At 36.3% G+C, this 25,705-nt stretch overlaps 1 protein-coding gene across 9 annotated transcripts in view; it reads left to right on the top strand.

Moving 5' to 3' along the window:
- Nucleotides 1–25,705, top strand: part of INPP4B (inositol polyphosphate-4-phosphatase type II B) — an 819,089-nt gene that overhangs the window by 741,667 nt on the left and 51,717 nt on the right. For all 9 annotated transcript variants that reach the window (XM_007999870.3, XM_073017650.1, XM_037992380.2 and 6 more), the window contains 2 exons: nucleotides 13,629–13,741; nucleotides 18,775–18,929. In XM_007999870.3, coding sequence (XP_007998061.3) covers nucleotides 13,629–13,741; nucleotides 18,775–18,929 — 268 coding nt within the window. The remainder of the gene's footprint in view (nucleotides 1–13,628; nucleotides 13,742–18,774; nucleotides 18,930–25,705) is intronic.

Genomic DNA, 25,705 nt, shown 5'->3' with positions numbered 1-25,705 from the left:
TTGTTTGTTTGTTTTTGAGACGGAGTCTCACTCTGTCGCCCAGGCTGGAGTGCAGTGGCCGGATCTCAGCTCACTGCAAGCTCCGCCTCCCGGGTTCATGCCATTCTCCTGCCTCAGCCTCCCGAGTAGCTGGGACTACAGGTGCCCACCGCCTCACCCGGCTATAATTTTTTTTTTTTTTTTTTGTATTTTTTTTTTAGTAGAGACAGGGTTTCACCGTGTCAGCCAGAATGGTCTCAATCTCCTGACCTCGTGATCCTCCCGTCTCGGCCTCCCAAAGTGCTGGGATTACAGGCTTGAGCCACCGTGCCCAGCCTATATGGTATTTTTAACAAACTTGAAGACATAAGGATTTAAAGATATAAGAAATACAAGGATTTTCTTAAATTAACACATGAATATCATTCCAGCAGAAACTATACATTAGACTATTACAGAGTAATAAACAAAATGTACTTTTAATAACTTTGTTTTATAAACATCTCAACTGTCATATCATGTAGACACCCAAATATTTAAATGAAAAATCCAGTCAGTTATCCAAATATTTTGCATATTTTATTTAAAACATGAATATTTGGAAACATCAAGACCGCTGAGGAATTCTTCATATATTCATATTTGTCATTGCATAGACATATAAAAATGTGTAAAAGAGATTGGAAATAGAGAGAAATATTATGTAATACTGCAGGACAAGCTTAAGTTTGAAAATGTCCCAAAAAGAGTAGATAAAAGTGGAATTAAAATTTTTCACCACCCATTTTTTCACCTAAACTCATTCCAGTAAGTCTTTTACCCTTATAACTTCGTGGAAACTGTTTCTGTCAAGAGCCTACATTGTTAAACCCAATGCTCAGTCATTTGCCCTCATCTTCCTTGATCTAGTAACAAGTGTGACATGGTTATTTTTTCCTTCTTTTGTCACTTGGCTTCCTAGCCACCACAGTCTGTGATTTCTCCTGCTCTATGGCTGCTTCTTTTAAATCTCTATTCCTCATTATCTTTCCAACGTCTAATTTTGGAGTGGCCTAGGATTCAGTCCACGGATGTCTACTCTGCTCCCCAATTGAACACAGCCTAGTTGCTTTAAATACCTGCTATTAACTATCCATGTTCATATCTACATCTCCAGCCCGTCTCTCTTTCTTAAACTCTTGTATCGTGCTTAACACCTTAATCTTTGTTCCTGATAAGCCCTTAAAAAGCTGTTCTTCCTACAGTCTTCCCCATCTACATTTATATCAATTTCAACGATTTAGTTGCTTTGGGGAAAAAAATAGCCACCCTTGAGTCCCTTCTTTCACATCCCCTTTCCAGTCCATCAGAAAATTTTACTGGCTCCACTTCCAAAATATATGCCACCGGTTATTATCACCTGCATTGCTACAACCCTTTTTACCTCTTCTAGGTATGGGCAACAGCTTCTTCCTAGCATCTTTGTTTCTTCTCTCGCTTCTCATTCAGTCCACTCATATCCACTACATCCAAAGTGACTATTTTAAAATGAAAGTCTCATTATGTGTCTCCTAAAACTCTTCCAATAAACCCCAATATTGTTTTTGTTGTTGTTGTTTGTTTGTTTTCAGAATAAAAACCTACATTTTTACGGTGGCCTCTAAGGCACCACACAGTCAACCCCTTTGATCCTTTGATCCCTCTCCACCTCTTTCTCTCACTCTTTCCTTACTCTTCTCCACGCTGACTTCTGCCCCACATGGACCTGTTGCTGTTTCTTGGGACTTTTTAGTGACTCTTTGCTCTGTCTTAAATGCCTTGCCCCTTAGAGGTCACTCACTCACCTCCTCTAAGTCTTTGCCTGAATGTCACTTTCTCAGTAAGACCTTTCTTAAACACCCTCTTTGAAATTGCAACCTCTTCCCCCCGGAACCCTTCTCTCTTAATTTTCTTCTATAGCCTCTACCATCATGCAGCATACAATATGTCATTTACATTATTTGACAGTGACTCCTTGCCAGAATGTAAGCTCCAGGAGGACAAGCACGTTGTTTCTATTCCATTAACATTTGTTCAATGCATAGTATAAGCTGTTGGATCTTGGAAGTAATTTAATGAAGACTATGAAAAGTAACACTATTTCTGTTAATAATTGTTGAGTGATACAAGGATTAAATAGTGAAATTATTTTGGAATTCACATTATCACATTGAAGGTTCTGAGAAAGTCTGTAGGATGGCTGGCAAACTTTTTCTGTAAAGAGCCAGATAGTAAATAATTCTAGCTTTGTGGGCCATATGATCTCTGTCATGACTCAACTTGGCTACTATAGTATAAAATAAGCCATAGACAATATGTAAATCAGGTCGGGTGTGGTGGCTCACATCTATAATCCCAGCACTTTGGAAGGCTGAGGCAGGTGGATCACCTGAGGTCAGGAGTTTGAGACCAGCCTGGCTAACATGGTGAAACCCTGTCTCTACTGAAAAATACAAAAAAAATTAGCAGGCATGGTTGCGGGCTCCTGTAATCCCAGCTACTCAGGAGGTTGAGGCAGGATAATTGCTTGAACCAGGAAGGGGGAGGTTGCAGTGAGCTGAGATCGCGCCATTGCACTCCTGCCTGGGCAACAAGAGTGAAACTCTGTCTCAAAAAAATAAATTAATTAAATAAAATAAATTTAAAAATGAACATGACTGAGTCTTAATAAAAAATGTATTTACGAAAATAAAAAAATGTATGACCTGGGGTTAGCCTGCAAATCATAGTTTGCTAACCCTAATCTATAATATGTAAATTAATTTTGTTTAAAATAGCTTTTTTTTCATTATGGGAATAGAAAAAATTATCTGAAACCCTCATTTTCATTTTTTTTTAAATAAGTGTTCCCCAGGACATAGTTTAAGAAATATTGACCTAGTCCAACCCCATCATTTGCTATGAGGGACTTAGGGTCGTTCACATACCCTTTAGTAGGAGAACAGAGACGAAATTCCATGTTCTCTGACTCCCAGTCAAATGTTCTTTTAATTTATATGCTGCTGCTCCACCATTGCTGTCTGATGGCTTCTGCACTGAATTTAAGATTATAGATTTTTAAATATTTGAATATTTCCAGCACCATGCTTTTATTTTCCATACATATATTTTTACACACTTGTAATTACAAATTTATTTTAAACTAATTGCAGAAGAAACTCTGATGTACTAACCTTTTGAAGTTTTTAATCCTTTTTAGCATTAAAAAGATTCAGAGAATTTTTTACTATCTTTTGAAGTACTTCTGTTGCTTTTTAAAAGAAAAAGTAAGAAGAAATAATATCCAATTTTTGTTTCCTCAATGCATGTTAAATCACAGACATAGACTTTTAATGTCCCTTAAAATTTAGACTACATCAAATTATGAAATACAAACAGCAGTACAGGCAGCAAAGATAGACACACATACACACATACAAAGATCCACCTGCTTGGCCAACCAGGCATCGATCTATGTTACTATCTATGTTACTCGGTGGTCCTCATAAATTATAGTCATCAAATCTTTTAGGTAGCCTTATTCTGCTGTAGTATGTGTAGGCACAAACTTAGATGTCTTGCCTTTCAATTAGCCTTACATTTTCTTCATTATTTCCTCTTCACTGAGGTTCTCATCTTTTTTGAATGTCTAACTCTTGCATTCCAGATTCTACTACTCATCAAAGATTGGCTGGCCTCCCAGTATACCAGTCTAGTAAGTCTGCACTTAGTGGCATGAAATCAAAAGACATAAATTCAATTGAAAGCTCACTTAGGTGAGTCATTTGGTGTTTTCAATGCCTGCATTTCATTGTCAGCCAAATCAGAATAATTACGTTGTATATACCTTGTATTTCAAAGTACATTCTACCATTATCTCACCAGGGAAAAGAAGTTAGTATTAAAATTTCCACTGTCAATTTCTGTGACTAAAAAGTGTCACATGTACTTAAAAATAGTAGAGAGATGGTTAAGATGATAATTGTGGTACACTTTCAGCTTTTCAACACAGTCGTATATCTGCTGTGTACAAACAACAGAAACAAACAACAATCTAGTTAAATTTGATCGTGAAGTTTTTTCAGTAGTTTGAACGGAACTTCATCTCTTCTCTATGCAATAGTCTCTCTCCTTCTCTGTCATTTCTATAATCTTTGCAATCTATGTTGACTTATCTTATTTTTTTTCATGAAATCACTGATTCTCTGATAATCTTTCAAACAAAGCATACTTTTTTCTTTCTGGAATGCCTCTATAGGTGAGCTCCTGAAATCATCATTAGGATAAGTTCTTTGGTCCCACACTGCAAAGTAAGATGGATACTGAAAATATTAAGACTCATCATCCTTTTTGGAAATAAATATATAAATTTAACTTCTTGTTAAATCCTTGTTAAACTTCTTGTTAACAAGAAGTTAAACTCAGATATTTATCATAGTATGATGTTCAATCAGACCAACAATTAAAGGTTGACTACATTAGTTCTAACCTTCAATGAAACATCAAATTAAAGACAATTAACAAATTCTTATTTCACTTTTTAGATCCAGTTTTCCAACTCTGTAATTCACTCAGCTATTTGGCATAGTGCTCTTCCAAACATTCACTCTTTATTTACCATTCTCCTCCTCCCTGAACCACAACTGCAAGGCCTTTTGTTTCCAGGCCACTTTTTCTTCCACCTTTATTTTGTCATTCTAATTCTGCATCACAGAATGTCAGATAGAGTGAAACTCTCCTTAGAAGCTAAGTAAGGGTGAGAAATTGAAGTCTCAAGGATAAAGTTATCTTTATCAAGTGGGTCAGAAAATAACAGTGCGAGCACATTAATAGATTCATATGTTTTGTTGCCATTGATACACTGTAAATATATGAGTGTCCCAGATTACCAAATCAGAGACCACATCAAGTCAAAAAAGGGAGTCATATGAATGGAATAAATTGTAGGTTTCATATTCTTATTACCTCTATCCTCATTTTGGAGCCTTCCAACACAGCTTTATTTTCATCATCTTCCTGTATTTTACCTCATTTATACCTTTCCTGATACCTCAGAAATTATTCATTTAACTTATTCTATATAGTAAGAAATATTCAAGACCTAATTCTTCCTTGCCTGCAAGAGCCTGAAGAGGTAGACCACATATGGTGACTATTGGAAAAAGCCCCAATCAACCATCTCCCCTTTTCTCTGATTTTCTTACAGTTTGTGATTTAATTCCTTCCACATTATAGACAACAGGAGAGGCATGGAAAAGGTGAGCCCTTGGTTTTTGGAGAAGGACTTGTTATGTGTTTGCCTCCCTGGGCTGCCATCTGACCTTGGTGTATTTCACTAGCAGTCTGGCTCTTGTACAGTTAGGAAGGTAGGGCACTGAAATCACCTCAAAAGCTGTGTTCCTTCTCTGCCTAAATTTTAAGAAATCCATTCTTAGTCTGTTTTTCAGACTTCTGTGTGGAGAATGCACTTTCAGTGGGCCATTTATTGCTAGGGCTATTGTTGGGGTAAAATGCAGGGACTAGGGAGTTTGACTAGGTGAAACAAAGGAGGCCATTCAACTGCCTTCAGTGCCAGCACCTAGGCCACTTGAGTATGGGCAAAAGTAGTTGTTCACCCAGTTTAACTTGGCTCACAAGAAGACTGAACTGGGGATTTGTGTTAAGCCCTTCTCGTACTCCTGTTTTCTTTCCCATTCTGCTCTATCATCTGTGCTTGAACTATCTTAGGCATCCTGAGGAGACTAGAGTTTAGAGTTGGAGAGCCATTTAACAAATCATCTTTAGATTTTTTGACATGACTTTAAATTGTTTGGAAATTCTGGAATGAAATTATGAATTCTGTCTTTAAAAAAATATAAGCAGGAAAAATATGTTATCGTTATATTCTTCTCCCTGCACACCATATTCCATAGTCCCCAATGTACAATGTTGATTGAGGAAATTTCAAATAATTTTTAATACATTGTTTTGAATATAATTTAAAAATTACTTTTAAAGTTTGTTTTTTCCTTTTGCCGTGGGTGATGCAACCTTGAAATTTGTTTAAGACAAGACACTGAAAGTGTGTAGGTCAAAAATATTCAACTCAGACCAGGTTGGGATCTTGACATTTGGTTTTCTTTTGTATTGCCATCTTCATAAATTGAAAATTAGAAATGCAATTTTAATAAAGCTGGTTTCGGTGGAGTTTTGTCTTTTCTTAATTTTCAAGATTTTACAGCATCTAAAACAACATAATTTTCAATTTTAAGATATCTCAATGGCTTTTACCTAATTGTATTTGTCTGCTTGCTGGTAAAATTAACTCTAATTATTTTAGAATTAATTGTAGAAGAGACTTGATATTACAGAATATAGTACTCACCAGAGTAGGCAGTGAAAGCAGTGTTCATCATGTTAATTTTTTCATACTTGGAAGTACAAGCTCTTTAAATTGTTTTTATTGTAGCTGTTCTGTTCTAGTTATTTATTGCCAGATAACAAGCTACCTCAAGTTTACTGTTATAAAATCAGAATGATTTTATTTATGCTCACAGATTCTGTGGGTTAGGTATCAGAAAGGGAAACTGGGGATGGTTTGTCTCTGCTCCACGATGTCCATGACCTTCAGATGGAAGGAAGAGTACCTGGGGGCTGAGAACTGGAGGCATCTGGAAGTTTCTGTACTCACATTCTGGCACCTGGGCTAACTTGATTCAAAGGCTGGGCTCAGCTGTGACTGTTGACTTAAGCACCTAAACAAGACCTTCCATGTGGCTTGGGCTTCTCCCAGCATAGTGGCTGGGTTCTTATAGGGAGCATCTCAAAATGAGGAATACAGTCAGCAAAGTTCCAAGAGAATTAAGCAGGAGAGGCATAATCAATTCAGACCTGGCCTCAGAAGCCACAGAGCATTACTTCTGTCATACTTCATTAGTCAAGATAGTCACAAGCCCACCCAGATTCAACCTGAGGAGACATATATTCCACGTCTCAATAAAAAGTGTTGAAGAATGTAGGATCATGTTTCAAAACCATCACTGCAGGTGTGATAGGTTTGCTGCCCTCCAGAAATACTCTGACTTGTCCTTTCTTCATTTTAAATCAACAGTACACATTTGTACTATGGCTGGTCAGTGTTTAAGATACATATGTAACAATTTACTTACCTTAGAATGCTTTTGATTGCAAGTGACAAAAACTCTTAATTCAAACTAGCTTAAACAATAAAGAAAACTTGCTGATAAACCTCACTGAAAATTCTAGCAGTAAGGTAGGTTTCAAGAGAAGGTTGGTTCAGTGACTCAGCAGTATAAAACATATCTCAGGACAGGCGTGGTGGCTCACACCTGTAATCCCAGCATTTTGGGAGGCCGAGGCGGGCGAATCACCTGAGGTCAGGAGTTTGAGACCAGCCTCGCCAACATGGTGAAACCCCGTCTCTACAAAAATACAAAAATTAGCCAGGCATGATGGTGGGTGCCTGTAAGCCCAGCTACTCGGGAGTCTGAGCCGGGAGAACCCCTTGAACCAGGGAGGCAGAGGTTGCAGTGAGTCGAGATCACAGCACTGCATTCCAGCCTGGGTGATAAAGTAAGACTCTGTCTCAAAAAAACAAAAACAAACAAACAAACAAAAATCTCCTTTGTATTTTGTCATTAGGCTGATCTTATCTTTTATCATGTTAATTTTATCCTACATCTGGTCTCCTCATGGCTAAAAGATGGCTGTCATGAGCTAACCCCACACTCAACCAAAGGGTTAAGAAGAGGTTCCTTTCCTCTTCTGGAGCTTTGCTCAACTGGAATAGCACAGGCCACTTGCATATCCTTAAAACAGTTGCTGAGATGAGAGTTTGGTGCCATCTAGTTTAGATCATGTCCATTCCTGAACTAGTCTTGATTTCAAGGGGTATGGATCACACCAATGGATGTCAGAGTGAGAGTGTGGTGCCTCCCATGGAAATTTTGTATCTGCCACTTCGTGTGGGAAATGAGTAGATTAGGGACTGGGAAGGCAACCATAATTTCTGATTCATCTTGGAACAGTTTCTGGCCACACAGTTATTTGGCCATAAGAGAATGAAGCTATTTGACATCATTAGCATCACAGTTCAGTGAGCTAAGAGGCCATGGTTCCATTCCTGTTTCCTTATTAATACCCTGCCTGTGATTCAGGTCAATGTCATTTTCAGAGCTCTTCTTATTGAAGAAACCTATTTGACCTAACAAGGAGGAAATAGGTCCTAACACCTGACTCTCAACTTGATTGTTGTGTTCCATTGGGGAGGTGGGAGAACAGTCGCAGGGTTTGTGAATGTTTGTGATTGGGGTATGTAACTGCATGTGTGTCAGGAGATTTTTTCTTACTTTGGATACATTCTGACTTTTACCTGAGAAAGTAGCTTCCCTTCTGAGGCTATGAACTCTTTTTTAAGTGCTACTAATATCTTCTTCTGTTTTTCAGAGGTGACACAGAATTTAATAATGTAGCCTTTTCTGCCAAGGCTTTTATTCATTGTTTTCCACTACTAGTCAATGACGCATGACCGGATTCTTGTCCTTATTTCGCAGTTGAGGAAATAGGGACAGAGGGTTAAGCAATTTGCCCAAGACTACACGTCAAAGCAGCAGTAGAGTTGGCATTAGAAATCATTTTCCTGGAATCTTGGCTCAGTGATGTTTTTGAAAAGCAATTATAAAAGTTTCAAACAAACAAAAAAGAACAAATCATAAATAGCACACATTTGGGAACCCATTGCTCAGCTTTGGAATTTTCGTAAGAAACAGATATTTACAGATAGGGTGAAAGCTCCCTTTGTACCCCTCCGGCTTACCACCCTTAACCCTCCCCTGCTATGAGAACACCAATACCCTGAATTTGATGTTTTACATCCTCATACACATTTTACTCTATATTTATATATCCATTAAAATATGGTACAGTTTTGCACATTTAACAGTATGACTACTGTTACTTTGGATGCATCTTTCTATAATTCATTCTTTTTTGCTCAATATCATTTTTGTGATATATCCATGTTGACACATATGGCATTTGTGTATCATTTTTTATTACTTTGCATTAATATATTGTTTTATTCTTACTCTTTATGAACATTTTAAAGCTTTTTTGCTATTTAAAATTATAAACAGTAATGCAATAAACATTCTTGTAACTTTTATCTCTGACAACTTTCTTAAACTCCATTCCAAAAAAAAAAAAGAATACTATTATGGACATATGCATAGAGACTCAGCTGTGCTGTCTAAATTTTGTGTTAGAATAATGCAGGAATGAGTAGCAAAAGCAAGACTTTTTGGCTATACTTACATTTGAGGAGACACGGTCTAAGCCTAAAACCAATTCACGTTCTGTGTACACCACAATTTTCAGTTGATACATCAGGATCTATCATTACATCTTGAAATCTCACCTATTAACAAACTGGCTATTATTAGTTGTACCGCTTTCCTGAACCAGACTTGAATTTCTGTGGTCTGCAATTTTTATTGAGTTGGAAAAAAAAAAACTGGCAGCAACCAAAGTATTATGTTGACAGAGGTGTGCTCTGAATAAAGCAAGTTTTGTCACTATAGAAATAGAAATAGTGGCCTAAAAATGTAAAAATAAAAAACAAAAAACAAACGAAAAAAAAACCATCAAAATTACTTTCTTGTAAGAAGCACACCATGGGAGAGGGAGTGAAATTTCCATGAGACATCATGCCTGTCGATTCTAACACACTCTCTTTATGAGGTGGGAATGGGGAAATGATGGCCAAGTGCTTGTTTTACATTTAGGATCCCTATAGTCTGTTTAAAATGGCTTATTAAAACATTTCCATGTCTACAATGAAACAAAATTACTTTGATAAATCATGCTCTGTTCTGGAGTCTCAGCATTCTGAAGAATTTGGCCTATTGTGTTAATACCAGAGCTGATTTTAGTGGTACCAATGGTAAAAACATCAGCAGAGCTTTTGGAGAAATTACGGGTACAACAGTTAAGAGACAAAGTTTTAGCCTTGACTCCTCCTCTCACTATGAACTTTGTGAAAATGTCACTTCAGCCCCAGTCACTTTGGACATAGTGTTGCCCTAAATCAGGGCTTTCCAAGTGGTTTATGTTAATCCTATGAAATGTTAAATAAATGTGGTGTGTTGGAACTACAATTTTTCAAAAGTTATGAAATTGAAAAATTTCAGGTGCAAGGCATGCACTAAAAGTAAATATTATTTCATGAAATTTTTGTTACAGAGGGGTGTGTGTGTGTATGACTGCTGTGAGATATTATGTAAATTAAGCTTTTTTCTTTTTGTAAATCGAGGTATTTTTGATAATTAAGGATTATGTATACCTAAGGCAACAATTTGATGATGTGTTACACGTATCCATTATTAAATAATTACCATAGTCAAACTAATTACTATTTCATCACCTCAGATTGTTATCACTTTGTGTGTGTGTGTGTGTGTGTGTGGTGAGAACATTTACAATCCACTCTGTTAGCAAATTTCAAATACATAATAAAGTATTGCTGATTAAAATTGCATTGTTATGCATCAGCTCTCCAGAACATGTGTGATGTCTTCATCTTGTGTTAAAAGAAACTTCTTATTCTGTATTGCTTTCAAAATGATTTGAGAGCCATTGGTACAAGCCTGACTTCAGAAAGAAACTCAGGGGCTTTCCAGAAGGGGTTAAGCCCTTGTTTAAAACTTACCAGTTGCCCGCATTTTCTAGGATGAAGCCCAGATTCCCCAGCATAGCAGAACATGATTCTCCTTCATAAATCTTGCCCCAGGACTATCCACTCTAAGGACATTGTGAACCGCACACACTGTTTCTGCAGTACTGGCTCATGCCTGTGCCTTTGCTATTTGCCCCTCAGCCTCAAATGCTCTTGGTAGACACAAAGCATTATCTTTGCTAGATGCCTTCCCACACCCACCAATTCTTATAGAATTGTCCAGTGCTTCCCTTGCTTCACAAAGCTTTACTGAGTGATGTCACAGTCTGCAGTATACTTTCCCATATTTAATAATAGTTTAAATATCCATCCCACCCTACTAGACTGTGGAAATTTTGAATTCAAGTCTTCATATTATAAGAATTTAGGTTCTTCAGGATATAATGAACTGTTCTACCATGAATCTAAAAAAAAAAAAAAGAATTTAATTTCTTTCCTTTTCTCATGCACATTCTCTGTTTCCCATTGCTCTTAAAATCATCTTATTATTTAAGAACAATATATGTTCATTTCAAATGATATGAAAAGGCAGTTGAAACTTTAAGTTGCACACCTAAAGATGGCCACTGTTAATATCTAAACTAATGTTTCACTCTGCCTGTATACATATGCCAAGAGAAGCCAACATACACACAGGCATTCATGTGCATGTGCACACACACACACACACACACACACATTGTTACACAAATACATTCTTTCATTAATCTGACCAATTCTTCTTTTCAGCAATATCAAGGACACTTTCTATGTCACTGATATACCTGCACATAATTTTAATGGCTGCTTATAATTCTAATTTATGGCTTCCCCTGGGTTTGTTTTGGTTGCCATTTATCAACATTAAAAGCAGGGATAGTGGACTTGACTTCTTATTTCTTGCATGCCATGATTATAAATTAAAAGACAGAATTATTGTCCTTACCTTCTTTGATTAGCTACCAAATCCTGGTCTGATTTTATAACTCCCTTCAAGGCATTCCATATTTGGCCTACTTCCCTTTCTCTTCAGGCTATCTTTGGGCTGTGTCCTGTTAAAATTCCTGTATATCAGAGAAGCTTCTACCTCACAATGCAATGTCTTCAGTCAAACTTTCTCATTTTTATGAGAATTTTCTGTAGTTAAATAGTAAAGATTTGACTTTTGACAACTTTCCCTTTTAGAAACAAATTCAGTGGAATCATGCATATATTTTATACGATGATTTTGAATTTCACTTCCCTCAACCTATCTGGATTGTACCCAACCTTCCTCTATTCTGTAATCATAAAATCCAAGATGAGATATGATTCTTTTCAATGGAAATTCCTACCTTACCAACCACTTCCACTCTTAATCACTAGTATAGTTCACTGGGATACTTCCTCTCTTCCCTGGAGCTAAAGCCACAAACTACAACTATTCAGATATATTATTTTGCTAAACTGCAACATCTGGTACAAATTTGAAAAAGTACAAAGCCTCATTACTACTAAAATTCATTTGTGTCAGTTTTTGTGAACTTGTAAGGACTATGTCATCTATTTCTTCAATGAAACTTGGTAATGTAGGTGTAGTCCATTGTATTTTCTCCTGTTTTTAGTCTTAGTTAAAGCTCTCGGGAGTTTCTCTCTCAGTTTATGGATTCAACAGTAGAGTGTGTTTTCATACTATACAGTACTTACCCAACCATTCAAGAAGACATAGACAGTCTTCTTGTTTCTGTCACTATAATCTTGAACCCCATCTCACCAAGTCTTGGGGACATTTGTGTCATAATGTACATTGTCTCTGTTTTTAGTATAAAGTGTATGCCATTTATTACCCATGCTTTCGTTGTTAGTATGTAGAAATCTGAGCCACCAGTGTCATTTCCTGCTTTCTACTCAATTATCTCATACTGTGAACTATAGCCTCATGTTTTTCCTCTTTCCATCGTATCTGTGCTTCTTTCTGGCAGTGGTTCTCAAGCAGGATATATTTTTCTGTCAGGAGACATTGGCAGTGTCTGAAGGCCGTTTTTACTGTTACCTTGGGAAAGCTACTACTGGTGTGTGAATGGTAGAAGCCAGGGATGCTGCAAAAAATCCTGTAATGCACAGTATGGTCTTCCTCCCAGCAAAATATTACCTGATTCAAGAAGTTAATAGTGCCGAGTTCAAGCAAACTTGCTGTATAGCAACTGACTTCATGTATTTTATTTGAACTTTCAGATTTCTCCCACCCCTGAGATGTTCAATTTAATATATTCTCTTGACTCAGACTAGCTACTCAATGGCAAAAAAAGAAGGAAAGTTATATCTCATTACATGTATGTCTTATGCTTTCATTAAAGTGAGACAGAAGTTGTCATCTTTGTCCAAAATGCTGGTAAAATAGTACTGTAGGACCACTTGATATTACCATAGTTATACAGAATAGAGAATGAGAGAATTAAGCGTATTTATAAGTAAAGAATAAAACCAGATAAATTAATAAGTATGGTTATCCTCAGATACTCTCTGCTTCAAATGATATTTGTTGTTATAAAATTGTGTTTGAGGCTGGGTGCAGTGGCTCACGCCGGTAATCCTAGCACTTCAGGTGGCCAAGACAGCCAGTTTGTTTGAGCTCAGGAGTTTGAGACCAGCCTAGGTGACATGGCCAAACCCTGTCTCTACAAAAAATACAAAAAGTAGCTGGGTATGGTTATATGCTCCTGTAATCCCAGCTACTTTGGGCGCTGAGGTGGGAGGATCATTTGAGCCTGGGAGATTGAGGCTGGGCTGCAGTGAGCAGGGATTTGGTCCCACTGGCACTCCAGCCTGGGTAGGCAGAGCAAGACCCTGTCTAAAAGAAAAGTTGTGGTTGCAAATAAATGTATTGAAAAAACCTCCATAGGCAGCTTAATGTGAACACTGTCTCATTTTATTTTTCTCCTTTGTTTTTTTCCTCCTTCAGATATTTCACATTTTCAGGAACAAAATGATTTAAAAGCATTACTAGAAAATCTCCATCAAAATATCCAATCCAAAAAAAGAAAGAATGTAGAAATTATGTGGCTGGCTGCAACGGTAAGCACTCTCATGTCAAATCTTATTTCCTGCCACGTCATAACCAGCAAATATTATCAGTTCTCTATTGTGCAGGGTCCAACCTCTGCACTTGGGGTTACCAGCTGTCATCTTCTATTATTCCGTGGATTAGGCATTTTTACTCTTGTTGGTAGTTCTATCCATAGACTAGAACATAAGATGAAAGAAGATGCACTCAAGAAAGAATCTTGCTCACTTGCTATTTTTACCAACCTTGGATGTGTTCTCCACTCTGAGGGAGCGTCTGTGAGTTTCTTGATGTTGCATGTTGCAATGTCAATTGCCCGTATCACCCAGGATTTTGAACTGCTGCTTTAGAGACATATGGTTTCAACAGAATGTGGTTATCAGATCTCTGATTCACAGCTTCAATAAGGCTCCTGGACATATTGTTCAGTTAACAAGCTTACAAATGTGTTTGTTAATTTAGATGTTGGCATAGAATTCATTACTGATGGATTGCTCTAGGGGTAATGAGCTATATTTTGTGTAGCTCTTTCTCATTTAATGGTGCCTTTGGGGTAAAAGATCTGCCTGTGTTCTCACCGCAGGTTTCTACAAGAATTAGAAAAAAATGCCTGTATGTTTAAGGCTCTTATCTGGTAACCATTGAGGCATAGCTCACATGAAATTTATGAATTGTGTTAAACATTCAGACCCCAACATCCTTTCATTAGGAATGCATTCTTCCATCAGGAAAGGTACATGTTAAAGATCTTTATGATAAATGCCATGTTTGCAGTTCTGTAGTGTTATTCCTATAATTTGGAGCTCAGGTTAACCACGCTTCTGGCATACTCTATTCATTCTCTAGTCATAGCATTTAAAACAGAAAGTTTTCCCCTACTGCCAGTGCTTCAATTATAATTCAGTATTATTACTTTCTTCTGGGAAAAAGGAATGGATAATTTACCATGAGCCCATATGAAATAATTTACCAAAAGCAAGGCTAACTAACTTCTTTAGTTTTCCTTCCTGCTTTCTTGGAGCCCCAGGGAAGAACAATATGAAATGTTGCTTTCAGGCAGCTCATTTACACTGGTTCCATTTAGCGCCATACTGTATTACATGAAGGTTGTTTTTAATAGTGTGGCTGCTCTTTGTATCTTCAGAGACCACTCTGGTTGTTAATTCTAACAAAAATTTCACAATGGCAGGTCATAAATTGTGTTTTCTATTTTACTGAAAACACGACGGCATGAAGATAGTTTGATACTCATGCCATCTGATGATTTACAAACATAAATGTGTCATTATGTACATATTGTGAAGTTATGTAAATAGATAAATTAAGGATACACACATATAAACACAAATGTGTATTTTCTTTTAATATATGCAATTTCCCATTTTAATGTATGAAAAAGTTTTCCTATAAATCCCACACATTTCTAAAAATTTTTTTGAAATGTGTATACTGACCAAATATGATTTACTCACAATTCACCACTGAATAAATGATTAGTAGCATTTCTGTTGGCTAATGCCTCAGTTTCAATGTTCTATTTGTAAATCATGGGCCTTAATGAAACTTTTAATATAAAGAAATATAGAAATTCCTTTTGATATTTTCCAGAAATATTTTGTCAATATTTTTTTTATTTTATTTTCCTTTAAAAAATCTATTTAATGAAATATTGCTTTAGTTAATGTTTTACATTCTAATTGAAAAATATAAAGTGGCCGGGCATTGTGGCTCATGCCTGTAATCCCAGCACTTTGGGAGACCGAGGCAGGTGAATCATGAGGTCAGGAGATCAAGACCATCCTGGCCAACATAGTGAAACTCCGTCTCTACTAAAATACAAAAATTAGGCGTGGTGGCGCATGACCATAATCCCAGCTATGCAGGAGAATCGCTTGAACCAGGGAGTCGGAGGTTGCAGTGAGCCGAGATCACGCCACAGCACTCCAGTCTGGTGACAGAGCGAGACTCTGTCTCAAAAATAAGTAAATAAATAAATAAATAAATAAATAAATAAAATAAAGTTATTTGGTTTTATCTTCTTTAAGTTTAAATAGTAAAAGTGAAGATTTAAAGAGGACAAATGACAATCAAGTGTGTTAAATCAATAGTTCAGGTATTGTAGAAATACAGAAATCAACTGCCCTTACCTCTAATAGACTTTAAATTTAGAACGTTAAATATTCTAAGTAGGACAAGTACATATGATAGTAACAAAAACTTTTTTTAATAATTTATTTATTATTATTATACTTTAAGTTGTAGGGTACATGTGCATAACGTGCAGGTTTGTTACATATGTATACTTGTGCCATGTTGGTGTGCTGCACCCATCAACTCGTCATTTACATCAGGTATAACTCCCAATGCAATCCCCCCTCCCCCCTCCCCATGATAGGCCCCGGTGTGTGATGTTCCCCTTCCCGAGTCCAAGTGATCTCATTGTTCAGTTCCCACATATCAGTGAGAACATGCGGTGTTTGGTTTTCTGTTCTTGTGATAGTTTGCTAAGAATGATGGTTTCCAGCTGCATCCATGTCCCTACAAAGGACACAAACTCATCCTTTTTTATGGCTGCATAGTATTCCATGGTGTATATGTGCCACATTTTCTTAATCCAATCTGTCACTGATGGACATTTGGGTTGATTCCAAGTCTTTGCTATTGTGCATAGGCATGGGCAAAGACTTCATGTCTAAAACACCAAAAGCAACAGCAGCAAAAGCCAAAATTGACAAATGGGATCTCATTAAACTAAAGAGCTTCTGCACAGCAAAAGAAACCACCATCAGAGTGAACAGGCAACCTACAGAATGGGAGAAAATTTTTGCAATCTACTCATCTGACAAAGGGCTAATATCCAGAACCTACAAAGAACTCAAACAAATTTACAAGAAAAAACAAACAACCCCATCAAAAAGTGGGCAAAGGATATGAACAGACATTTCTCAAAAGAAGACATTCATACAGCCAACAGACACATGAAAAAATGCTCATCATCACTGGCCATCAGAGAAATGCAAATCAAAACCACAATGAAATACCATCTCACACCAGTTAGAATGGCGATCATTAAAAAGTCAGGAAACAACAGGTGCTGGAGAGGATGTGGAGAAATAGGAACACTTTTACACTGTTGGTGGGATTGTAAACTAGTTCAACCATTATGGAAAACAGTATGGCGATTCCTCAAGGATCTAGAACTAGATGTACCATATGACCCAGCCATCCCATTACTGGGTATATACCCAAAGGATTATAAATTATGCTGCTATAAAGACACATGCACACGTATGTTTATAGTAACAAAAAATTTTAAGGAATATTCCATTTAAAAATCGTATCTCATAAATAGCCATTATGGTCTATTTTATTATTATCAATATAGTTAAGAATTTTAAAAAATGAAATACTGTTTATTTGAAAGGATTAGAATTTTCTAGATGTAAAAAGATTATATGGAGAAATCATGCTCTCATATTTTCTAGTCACTTATATTGGAAATAGAAGTACCAAAGGTCTAAATTAATAGTGATGTATAAATTCAAGTTTAAGTATCAGAATCACAATTAAAACGTGATAATAAGTTCTAGATTAGCTGTATTATTTTACCTTCTTTTAAAAGCAGACAACTTTTAAAGACTGCTTGATGACAGATAATAAAGACGACCTTTGTTATATCACATTAGATCTATTTTAAATGCACACTGATTAGCATTGTAATGCCAAAGTTGATTATTGGTATTTCATATTAGAACCCTACCATGGCATAGAAGAGAAACAAATGGAATGATTTCCCTATTAACCATAAGGCAATGAGACAAGAGAGTATTGATGCTCAGTGATTTTTCTCTGACTCAAATCAGAATAACAAAAAGAAAGAACTGTGGAGGAAAACAGAACCTAACAGAAGTTAAAAGACTTGATTATTGAACTTAAGTAGAGTTCTGTTTAAATCCTGGTTCTGCTCTGTTATGTGCAAGTTACTTAACCCATCTAAACCTCAGTTTCCTCATCTATAAAAAGAAAATAATTATACCTTCCTCTAGAGTTCCTGTGAAGTTTATTTATTTACTTATTTTTATTTTTAATTTGGGAGGTGTTTTTTGAGACAGGGTCTTACTCTGTTGCCTAGGCTGCAATGCAGTGGCATGATCATAGGCTCAAGTAATCCTCCCGCCTCAGACTCCCAAGTAGCTGGGACTACAAGCATGCATCACCATGCCCAGCTAATTTTATTATTATTATTTTTGATAGAGAGGAGTCTTTGTTATGTTGCCCAGGCTTGTCTCAAACTCCTGAGCTCAAATGATCCTCCTGCCTTGGCCTCCCAAAGTGTTAGGATTACAGGCATAAGCCGCTGCGCCCAGCCCCTGTGAAGTTTGTTAAAAAGTGCAACTGTATATGAAATTTCTTAGTGTTGTACCCTAGAGCACAGTCAATTTGCAATAAACAGTGGCCATTTCTAGTATTCTCCTTTTTAGTACTGATGAGTAGTTCCCTTGTCTGTTGTGAGGCACCATGAGGATGTTTAAAATCTCATAACATAAAACCAAGACTAGCAAATGTTTCTTAAATGTAAAATAAGAGAATATTAGTTATATACGATTTGAATCAACTGTTTAATCCAGGGAATACAGATTTTGTTTGTTTGTTTGTTTGTTTTGGTTTGTTTGTGTTTTCCTCTTTACAATGAAGGTGTTGTTTCTGAGCAGGAATTAGTTTAGCATTGTCATACACTGCAGACCAGGCACCCCGTTGGGTAGTGTGCTGTGTCCTCTGCTGGGTATTTCACATCTTATACGGCTTCAACGGTTCCACGCCTCATGTACAAAGAACTAAACAAATTAGGTCCATTGCACTGGCTTTTGAAATGAAAAGGTAATGCCTTTACATCTGATAAGACTGATTGAACCAATTGACTACCATAAATTAACAGAAACCCAAATTTATATTTGATGTGTTTAGACTAGAAGGGTTTGGAGGAGGCCAACACTTTACTGTATTACAAATGTACAGTAAACATTCGTTTTTACATATGTTACAGATTTGCCGCAAACTAAATGGTATTCGTTTCACCTGTTGTAAAAGCGCCAAAGACAGGACATCAATGTCAGTGACACTTGAACAATGCTCAATCTTGAGAGATGAGCACCAGTTACACAAGGACTTCTTTATCCGAGCACTGGATTGCATGAGAAGGTATCTCACGTGTTTTTCAAGTTTTTTTTTGTTTGTTTAAGGTCATTTTTAGTTGTTTTATTTTTTTTTTCAAAATGCATATTTTATTGGAGGACTAAATATTTCAGTACTTTACTGTATTTTCATGGCTTAGAGCTTATGACATGAGAGAGAGATAATTTTCTCTACCTCTATAATATTTTTATCTCTATCTGTATTCCCTTACTCATTTTAGGCTACTTTTCTAAACTTTTTATTTTCAGAAAATGTGACTGTGTACACATTTGATGACATGCATGATTATATATGATATTATATATTTTGTTAGCTGATTGGCTGAAGTTAAGGGGCCCCAAAAATGTCATATATAACAGTGTAAGACAAATTTTCATGATGCATAAGTATTTATGAGTACTCTCAAAATGAAACTAACTCATTATCCAAACAAAATCTTTCCAAATTACAACGAATAGGTGATATTCCCATGGCCCACGGAGTCTCTGGGTCAGTAACCTCCTTTCTAAAGTTATTTTCACATCACTCATCATAAAGATGGGATGACACTGATACTTTGAAATAGAGAATTAATATGGTTACTCTGCCGACATTTAAAATGCTATGCCCGAAGTCACGTTTCTTGATTCATTTCCACAGTAATTAAATCTAAACTCTAAGCCATAATGGGAAGGAAAAAGTGCTTCATTCACAGTGTCTATCAGCAAGGACACATGTTAATTAAAAAGTTAAACGAAATTGTCTCTTTGCTGCAAAGCCTAGCTCAGAAGCACACTAGGAAGCGTGGGACAGGCTCTGGGTTCCCAGAAAGGAATGCCATGTGATTCACTGGAGAGGGCTGCTTCTTATCTAACCTGCCATTAGCTACCAGTTTTCTTTTAACTGCTGCAGTCTTTCATTGGCGACATTGACGTTTGCTTGTGCTCGTTCTATGCCTCTATGTTTTCTCACTAACGAGAGGTTTCTGAAGTCCTGTATTTCATCCCATTTCATGTCTCTCGGCATTTTCATTGTTCAGTGGAGCTCTATCATAATTTTTTGATAAATGTGTGAGGATGTCTTAGAGGCCTGACGTGAACATCTCAGCCATATAAAACATGTTTGGTTGATATAAAAACTTCTTTCAAAAAATAATATCTCAGCACTAACAGGTAAAATAACAAATTCATGTATGAAACCTTCAAATCTGCAGAAAAATAAGACAAACGTCACTGTAGATGGAACAAAGGTGCTTGGTGAGAAACGCAGGAATGCATGATATTATCGGCCAGGTACACCATGGGACTAAACTGATTTAGGTAACAAATCTTCTGGAAGATGAAATTGCTGTCTGTTTATTTAAGATAGAAGAGGGAACCCTTAAATTAGAAATAAAATAATTCAAACAGGTAAATAAAGGCTATATGTATACTAGACATGTTATACTATAGAACAACATATTTTGGTATTGCCTATGACTGACATTATATATGCAATACATTTGCCCATGATATAGCATTTGTGATGATTCATTTTTGTGTTTTTAAGGTTAGGCACTAGAAATTGAATCTAAAACACTAAAGGCTTAACTTGAAATCCGTAGTATTCTGGTGATCTTCTTCTTTTGGTTTTGTGTGTGTATGAGGACTGTGCCAGAGCGTGAGTGTGATCTGTATTTGTGTATATATGTATGCACGTATTTAAAAGAAAATAAGATGTGTTCTTTTCTTTAATAACTGCCTTCATTTCCCTCTGTGTATTTTGCCTCACAACACAGGATCATAGGTTTACAAGCTCTGGCAACACAGCAGAGTAGGTAAGAGCATGAGGCTTGGGAGCCAGCTAATTTGAATCCAGGCTATATGCCATTACCCATAGGCAAGTTAGTCTCTCACTGCCTCTTAGTGCCTTAGGGCAAGTTACTCAACCTCTTGCTACCTCTCAGTTTCTTCATCTTTTAAAACAGACTTGATAATAGTAGCTCCATTTTAGGAGCGTCTTGAGGATTAAATGAATTGATACATGTACAGGAATTAACAATGTTTGGCACATAGTAATCATTAAATAATGTTGGTTAAAAAAATTAAAAAAATCAAGGGCTGTAATGTTAATACTCTGATTTTCCATGTGCAGTATAATCTAGTTAATTATGATCCTTGTAGTTTTATGTTTGTGAATATTTTATGACATAAAGTTGGACTACAATAGCATATGTTAAAATAAAGTGTCCTGGCAGCTCTTGTAAATAAGGTTTCAAATGCAATATCTTCCCTATTTAAGAAAATCAGCTCTTTAGCACTTTAAAAATGTGCAAGTGTTTGCAAATGCTGTGTTAATTATGGAAGCATCACAATCCCTGAATAGGTTTTTTATAAACATTTTTGATGCTAATGTGTATTATATATCTAGAAATAATCATAGAATTTAAGATAAGTCACCTTAGAAATTTCTTATCAATATTTTTAGACATATAACTCTTACAAATTTCTTACCCCACATGCAACAGTGGTTCATGAATAAACATTTCTCAAGTTACTGCTTAATGCTGATTGATTACCGGGGTCCCAAAACTCTGGGTTCTGACAATATTTTACAGTTGAGTTTTTTGAGAGGAAGCAGATTTGCCTAGCTCCTCACTCTGCCATCTATCAAATCCCACCCTTCAGACAGTGGTTTTTAAATGAACTGTAACTTTTAAAAAATACATATGTTTGATTGGTGTGTTAAAAGGTGGAAGGACGGGAAGGGAGTGAGGGATGAGAAACTACCTGTTGGGTACAATGTACACTATTCAGGTGGTGTTTACACTGAAAGCCCAGACTTCAGCACTATGCAGTATGTCCATGTAATAAAGATGCATCTGTACCCCCCAAATCTATTTTTTAAAGTATATCAAGATGTAGTTTAAGTTATCATCATCTTGGGTTCAATTTTATAATAAAACAACATGTCCTATACTGAAACAAAATACATATGTTTAGACCCCCACATGGATTATAATTGAGAAGATCTGAGATGGGTCCCAGAATTTAATTTTTTAAGAACTTTACAGACATTCTGAGGAACAACTCTGGATTTTTAAAAATCAGTGTTTTAAGGGAATTTGATTTGTATGTTTTTGAATTTACTGCAACTTTTAATTTTATTTAACATCAGTTGCAGTTTATTTTACCTTTGAATTATTCCAATCACCTTCCAGGCTATTTTATCTGGATTTCTTAAAAATTCACCAAGGTTTCTTCATCGTAAAAATTCAAGGGAAAAATAAAGTTCACCAAGGTTATCATATCACTCTTTATTTAGTTTTATTTTTTCCATATCTATATTAATTATTTTCTGTTGTATATGCTTATCTCTGTAGCAGTTTATGAAAGTAAATAAAGCTCCATCTGGTTCTTATTCAGAAATCCCCATAGGAGAAGCAGCTCTCTGAAGGTAGAGACTTTTGTTTCTTTTTGTTCACTACTATATTTCCAGTACCGAAAACAGTACCCAGTGAACACAGTATCATTTTTTTTCTCAATAAATATACAATAAAGGAATACATGAATGACATGGGTTTCTAAACCTTTCGGGTCCTATGTATTACGTGGTATTGTGCATACATAGGCATTTTAAATTAAGCATATGAAGTTATCACTTAATTGTCACATATTGATAAGCACAAGTTGCAGAATATGAAAGAAAAGTCTTATTATCCTAATTCAAAAACAAATAGGCAATAAAGAAACTATTTCAGCTCACCACCTGAATCCACCCTTTGTACAATTGTCAAAAAATGCAGACTTCCTTTTTTCTACATATCCAGTATTACTTTCAGCTGCACACTCCTGATGGACTTTTGAGTACCATCTGTTTGATGAAATGGCATAAATGCCTCTTCAGAATAGAAGATCAACACCAGGTGTCTGGGTGATCTGACTCTGTAAGGCTCTCTTAGTGATTGACTATATCGTTAAGACCAAAACAGTGATTCTTAACCCTCATTGACCATCATAAATCTAGAAAACTATTTTAACAAAATATAATTGTATAGGGAAATTTAATGCCTCTATAAAGTAAATTAAAACAAAAATACCATTGTACTGGCTTTTTCCTTAACAGGAACTCTAGGATGATGGCTATACAAAGTAATAATGTGACACCATAGTTCTCCATTGTCTTTTGTTTTATACTACATTACTTTCTCAATCTGTCATGGCTCCTTAAAATTAGGATAGTTAATATGCCGTTAGTAGGAAGACTCAGGGTAAGTTTCAGCATATACTTATGTATCACCCTTGCAATACAGGGCTTTAGTCATTCTATTTCAGTAAATATTTAATTTATAAGAGACTTAAAAGGCCCATTGGCCTTATTGAGTTTCATTTATTAAATGTCATATTCTCAACTGTTGCACCTGTAATTTATCTGTTGGGGGAGCATAATTTGTGAAGTATTCTGCTTTATAAGTAAATGACTCTTAACCAATTGATGTCTGTAAAAGATGTGTTTGTATGACTTCTTCCCTTGTAGGGTTCACTTTTAAGTAATGTAGTTCAATTGTTGAAATAGAAAAGTTTCTTCCTTCTGTCTTTAGTCTTGTTTCCACTTGAGCTTATTTTTTTCTTTGTTTTTGATTGTACTCGTTGGAGAAGAGCTGCTATTATTTCATATTATATCCTATTTCAAATATTAAAGAGAATTATAAGCATTGTAAACATAGGTAATTGAAGTTTGCAGCTATTTTTTGACTACTTGAAAGAGATGCGTTTGTAGGGAACATCGTAATTGGGAACAGTTTTTCCGTGATTGCTAAGTATTGTCTCCTCCCTTGAGAGTTTCAGTGGCGTGTTTGCTACATTACTTCAGTCAGTATTTGCAGCAAATAACAGGAGTAAGCTGAGACAGAGTCACCTTCAACTCAGGGTTATTAATAAAAACATGAAAATTGACCTTATTTGGGATGTTTTTACTTCAGTTGAAGGTGAGTTAAAAGATACTGCAAAGAATGTGTACATCCTTAGAAATCATGTTAGAGCAAGTAGCTTTTAATAAGCCATCCACTATAAACCCCAGAAGAGAACTAACCTTCCTGGGGAAATCAAAGAATGGCCTACAAAGGACTTCCAACTTCCTGAACAAAATGTATGTGCTGATTTTAGTGGATCTTCTTCCTATATTCATGCCTGACAAGGTTGTCATAGTATTCTGTTGACAGAAAAATGATGATTTTGAGGTCTATTTCTTTCCCCTAATTTCTTTTGTTGATAGGGTTGTTTTCCAGTTGTAGCAACTTGAGACCCTGTGAGCGTGGAGGCCACAGTCCAGAGCAGCCATCAGCTTTATACACACCTTTCCAAGTCAACCACTTCTTTCAACTCCCAAAATTACTAAGTGCCTAGATGTAGAAGGATGTGAAACATATGTTTTCACTTAAAATCAAATACAATATAAATGAATCTAACTGAAGCAAATACATTTAACTTCTGCCACAAATACAGGTTTTTAAATCCAGGAAGACCTGGAGTTAATTCCTTATTCTAACACTAATTATCTATGTAGTGGTGGACACATTAATTAATCTCAAGGCCTCAGTTTCCTAATGTGTAAAGGTAAGATGATGCTCCATCGCCCTCTTTTGAGTGTTGTGATAAATGAGATCACTTACTTAAAGTCTCTGCACCCAGTGGGCGTGAAGTGTTCTGCTGAGAAATGTTACCCTTGCTCTCTACACTCTCCCCATTTCTATCTACCCTGCTTGTTCTTCCTTATCCCATTTTTCTCTAAAAGTGCATCCTTGGATATTGCTAAAATGGGAGAGTTCTCCTGGTGTTCGAGGTCTTAGGAAAAAAGTCCCAGGATTAACATTTGCTTTCTAAAAGCCTTAAATTTTCTCTCAGTGACAGTGGGCTACAGGGTTTGGAAATCTTGCTAGAGCCCTAGCTATAGCATCAGGGAATCTAGAAGCAGCTAAGCTTAGAGCTGGGGTTAGTGCATATCTGGGGTCCCCAGAGAGCAGCACTCAGCACTCAGTTTGTGGAACTGGTGAATGTCTAACTCCTGAATTCCCACAGCTTTTATTGGCGAGTTAGGATATCCTGTAAAATGTGTCAGCAGCCCCACCTCTGGAGGTGAGTTGGGAAAATAGATCATTAATAGAAATATGTGGTCATCATTTTCATAGTCAAAAGTGAACATCTTTTGTATATCTACTATGGCAGAGTACCATGCTATACAAACGGGGAAACACATTTGAAATCGTAACAGCTGCTAATAGTCAATGAGGACTTACTATGCACTAAGAATAACACTAAGCATCCTATATGGGGAAACTGCTAATTCCCACAAGAACAGTATCAGATAAATGAGTCCAGAGCGTAGGAAGCATTCATTATTAAGCAGTTCAGAGGATAAAAAGAATCACTGTGGCCAGGAGATGTCTTGGAGGAGGTAGAACCTCAACTGTGTCTTGAGGATGCAGACAATTTAGGTAAGTTGCCAGGAGTTAGGAAAATCTGTATCAGAATTATCTAAGTGGATAAGAGTAGTGCTTATTCACTCATCACACTCGTCAAGTGGTTTTGCTTACATAAATGTTGTAATGTGTGCCACATTGAACAACTTATTTTCTTCAGCTGATACCAAGTTTTTGAGATCGGTGCTTATTTATTTTATATCTAGTTATCTTCTTTTAAACTTGTATAGTAGTCACTTGAATAAATAGACCACAATTTATCTAGTGCCCAAAATATCTGATGTTTTGCCATTACCAACAATACTGTAATAGACATTCTCCATGTATATCCATGTATATAAACCCA

This window comes from Chlorocebus sabaeus, chromosome 7, assembly GCF_047675955.1.
Source record: "Chlorocebus sabaeus isolate Y175 chromosome 7, mChlSab1.0.hap1, whole genome shotgun sequence".
Taxonomy (NCBI): Eukaryota; Metazoa; Chordata; class Mammalia; order Primates; family Cercopithecidae; genus Chlorocebus; species Chlorocebus sabaeus.
This window is presented reverse-complemented; position numbering and strand designations above follow the sequence as displayed.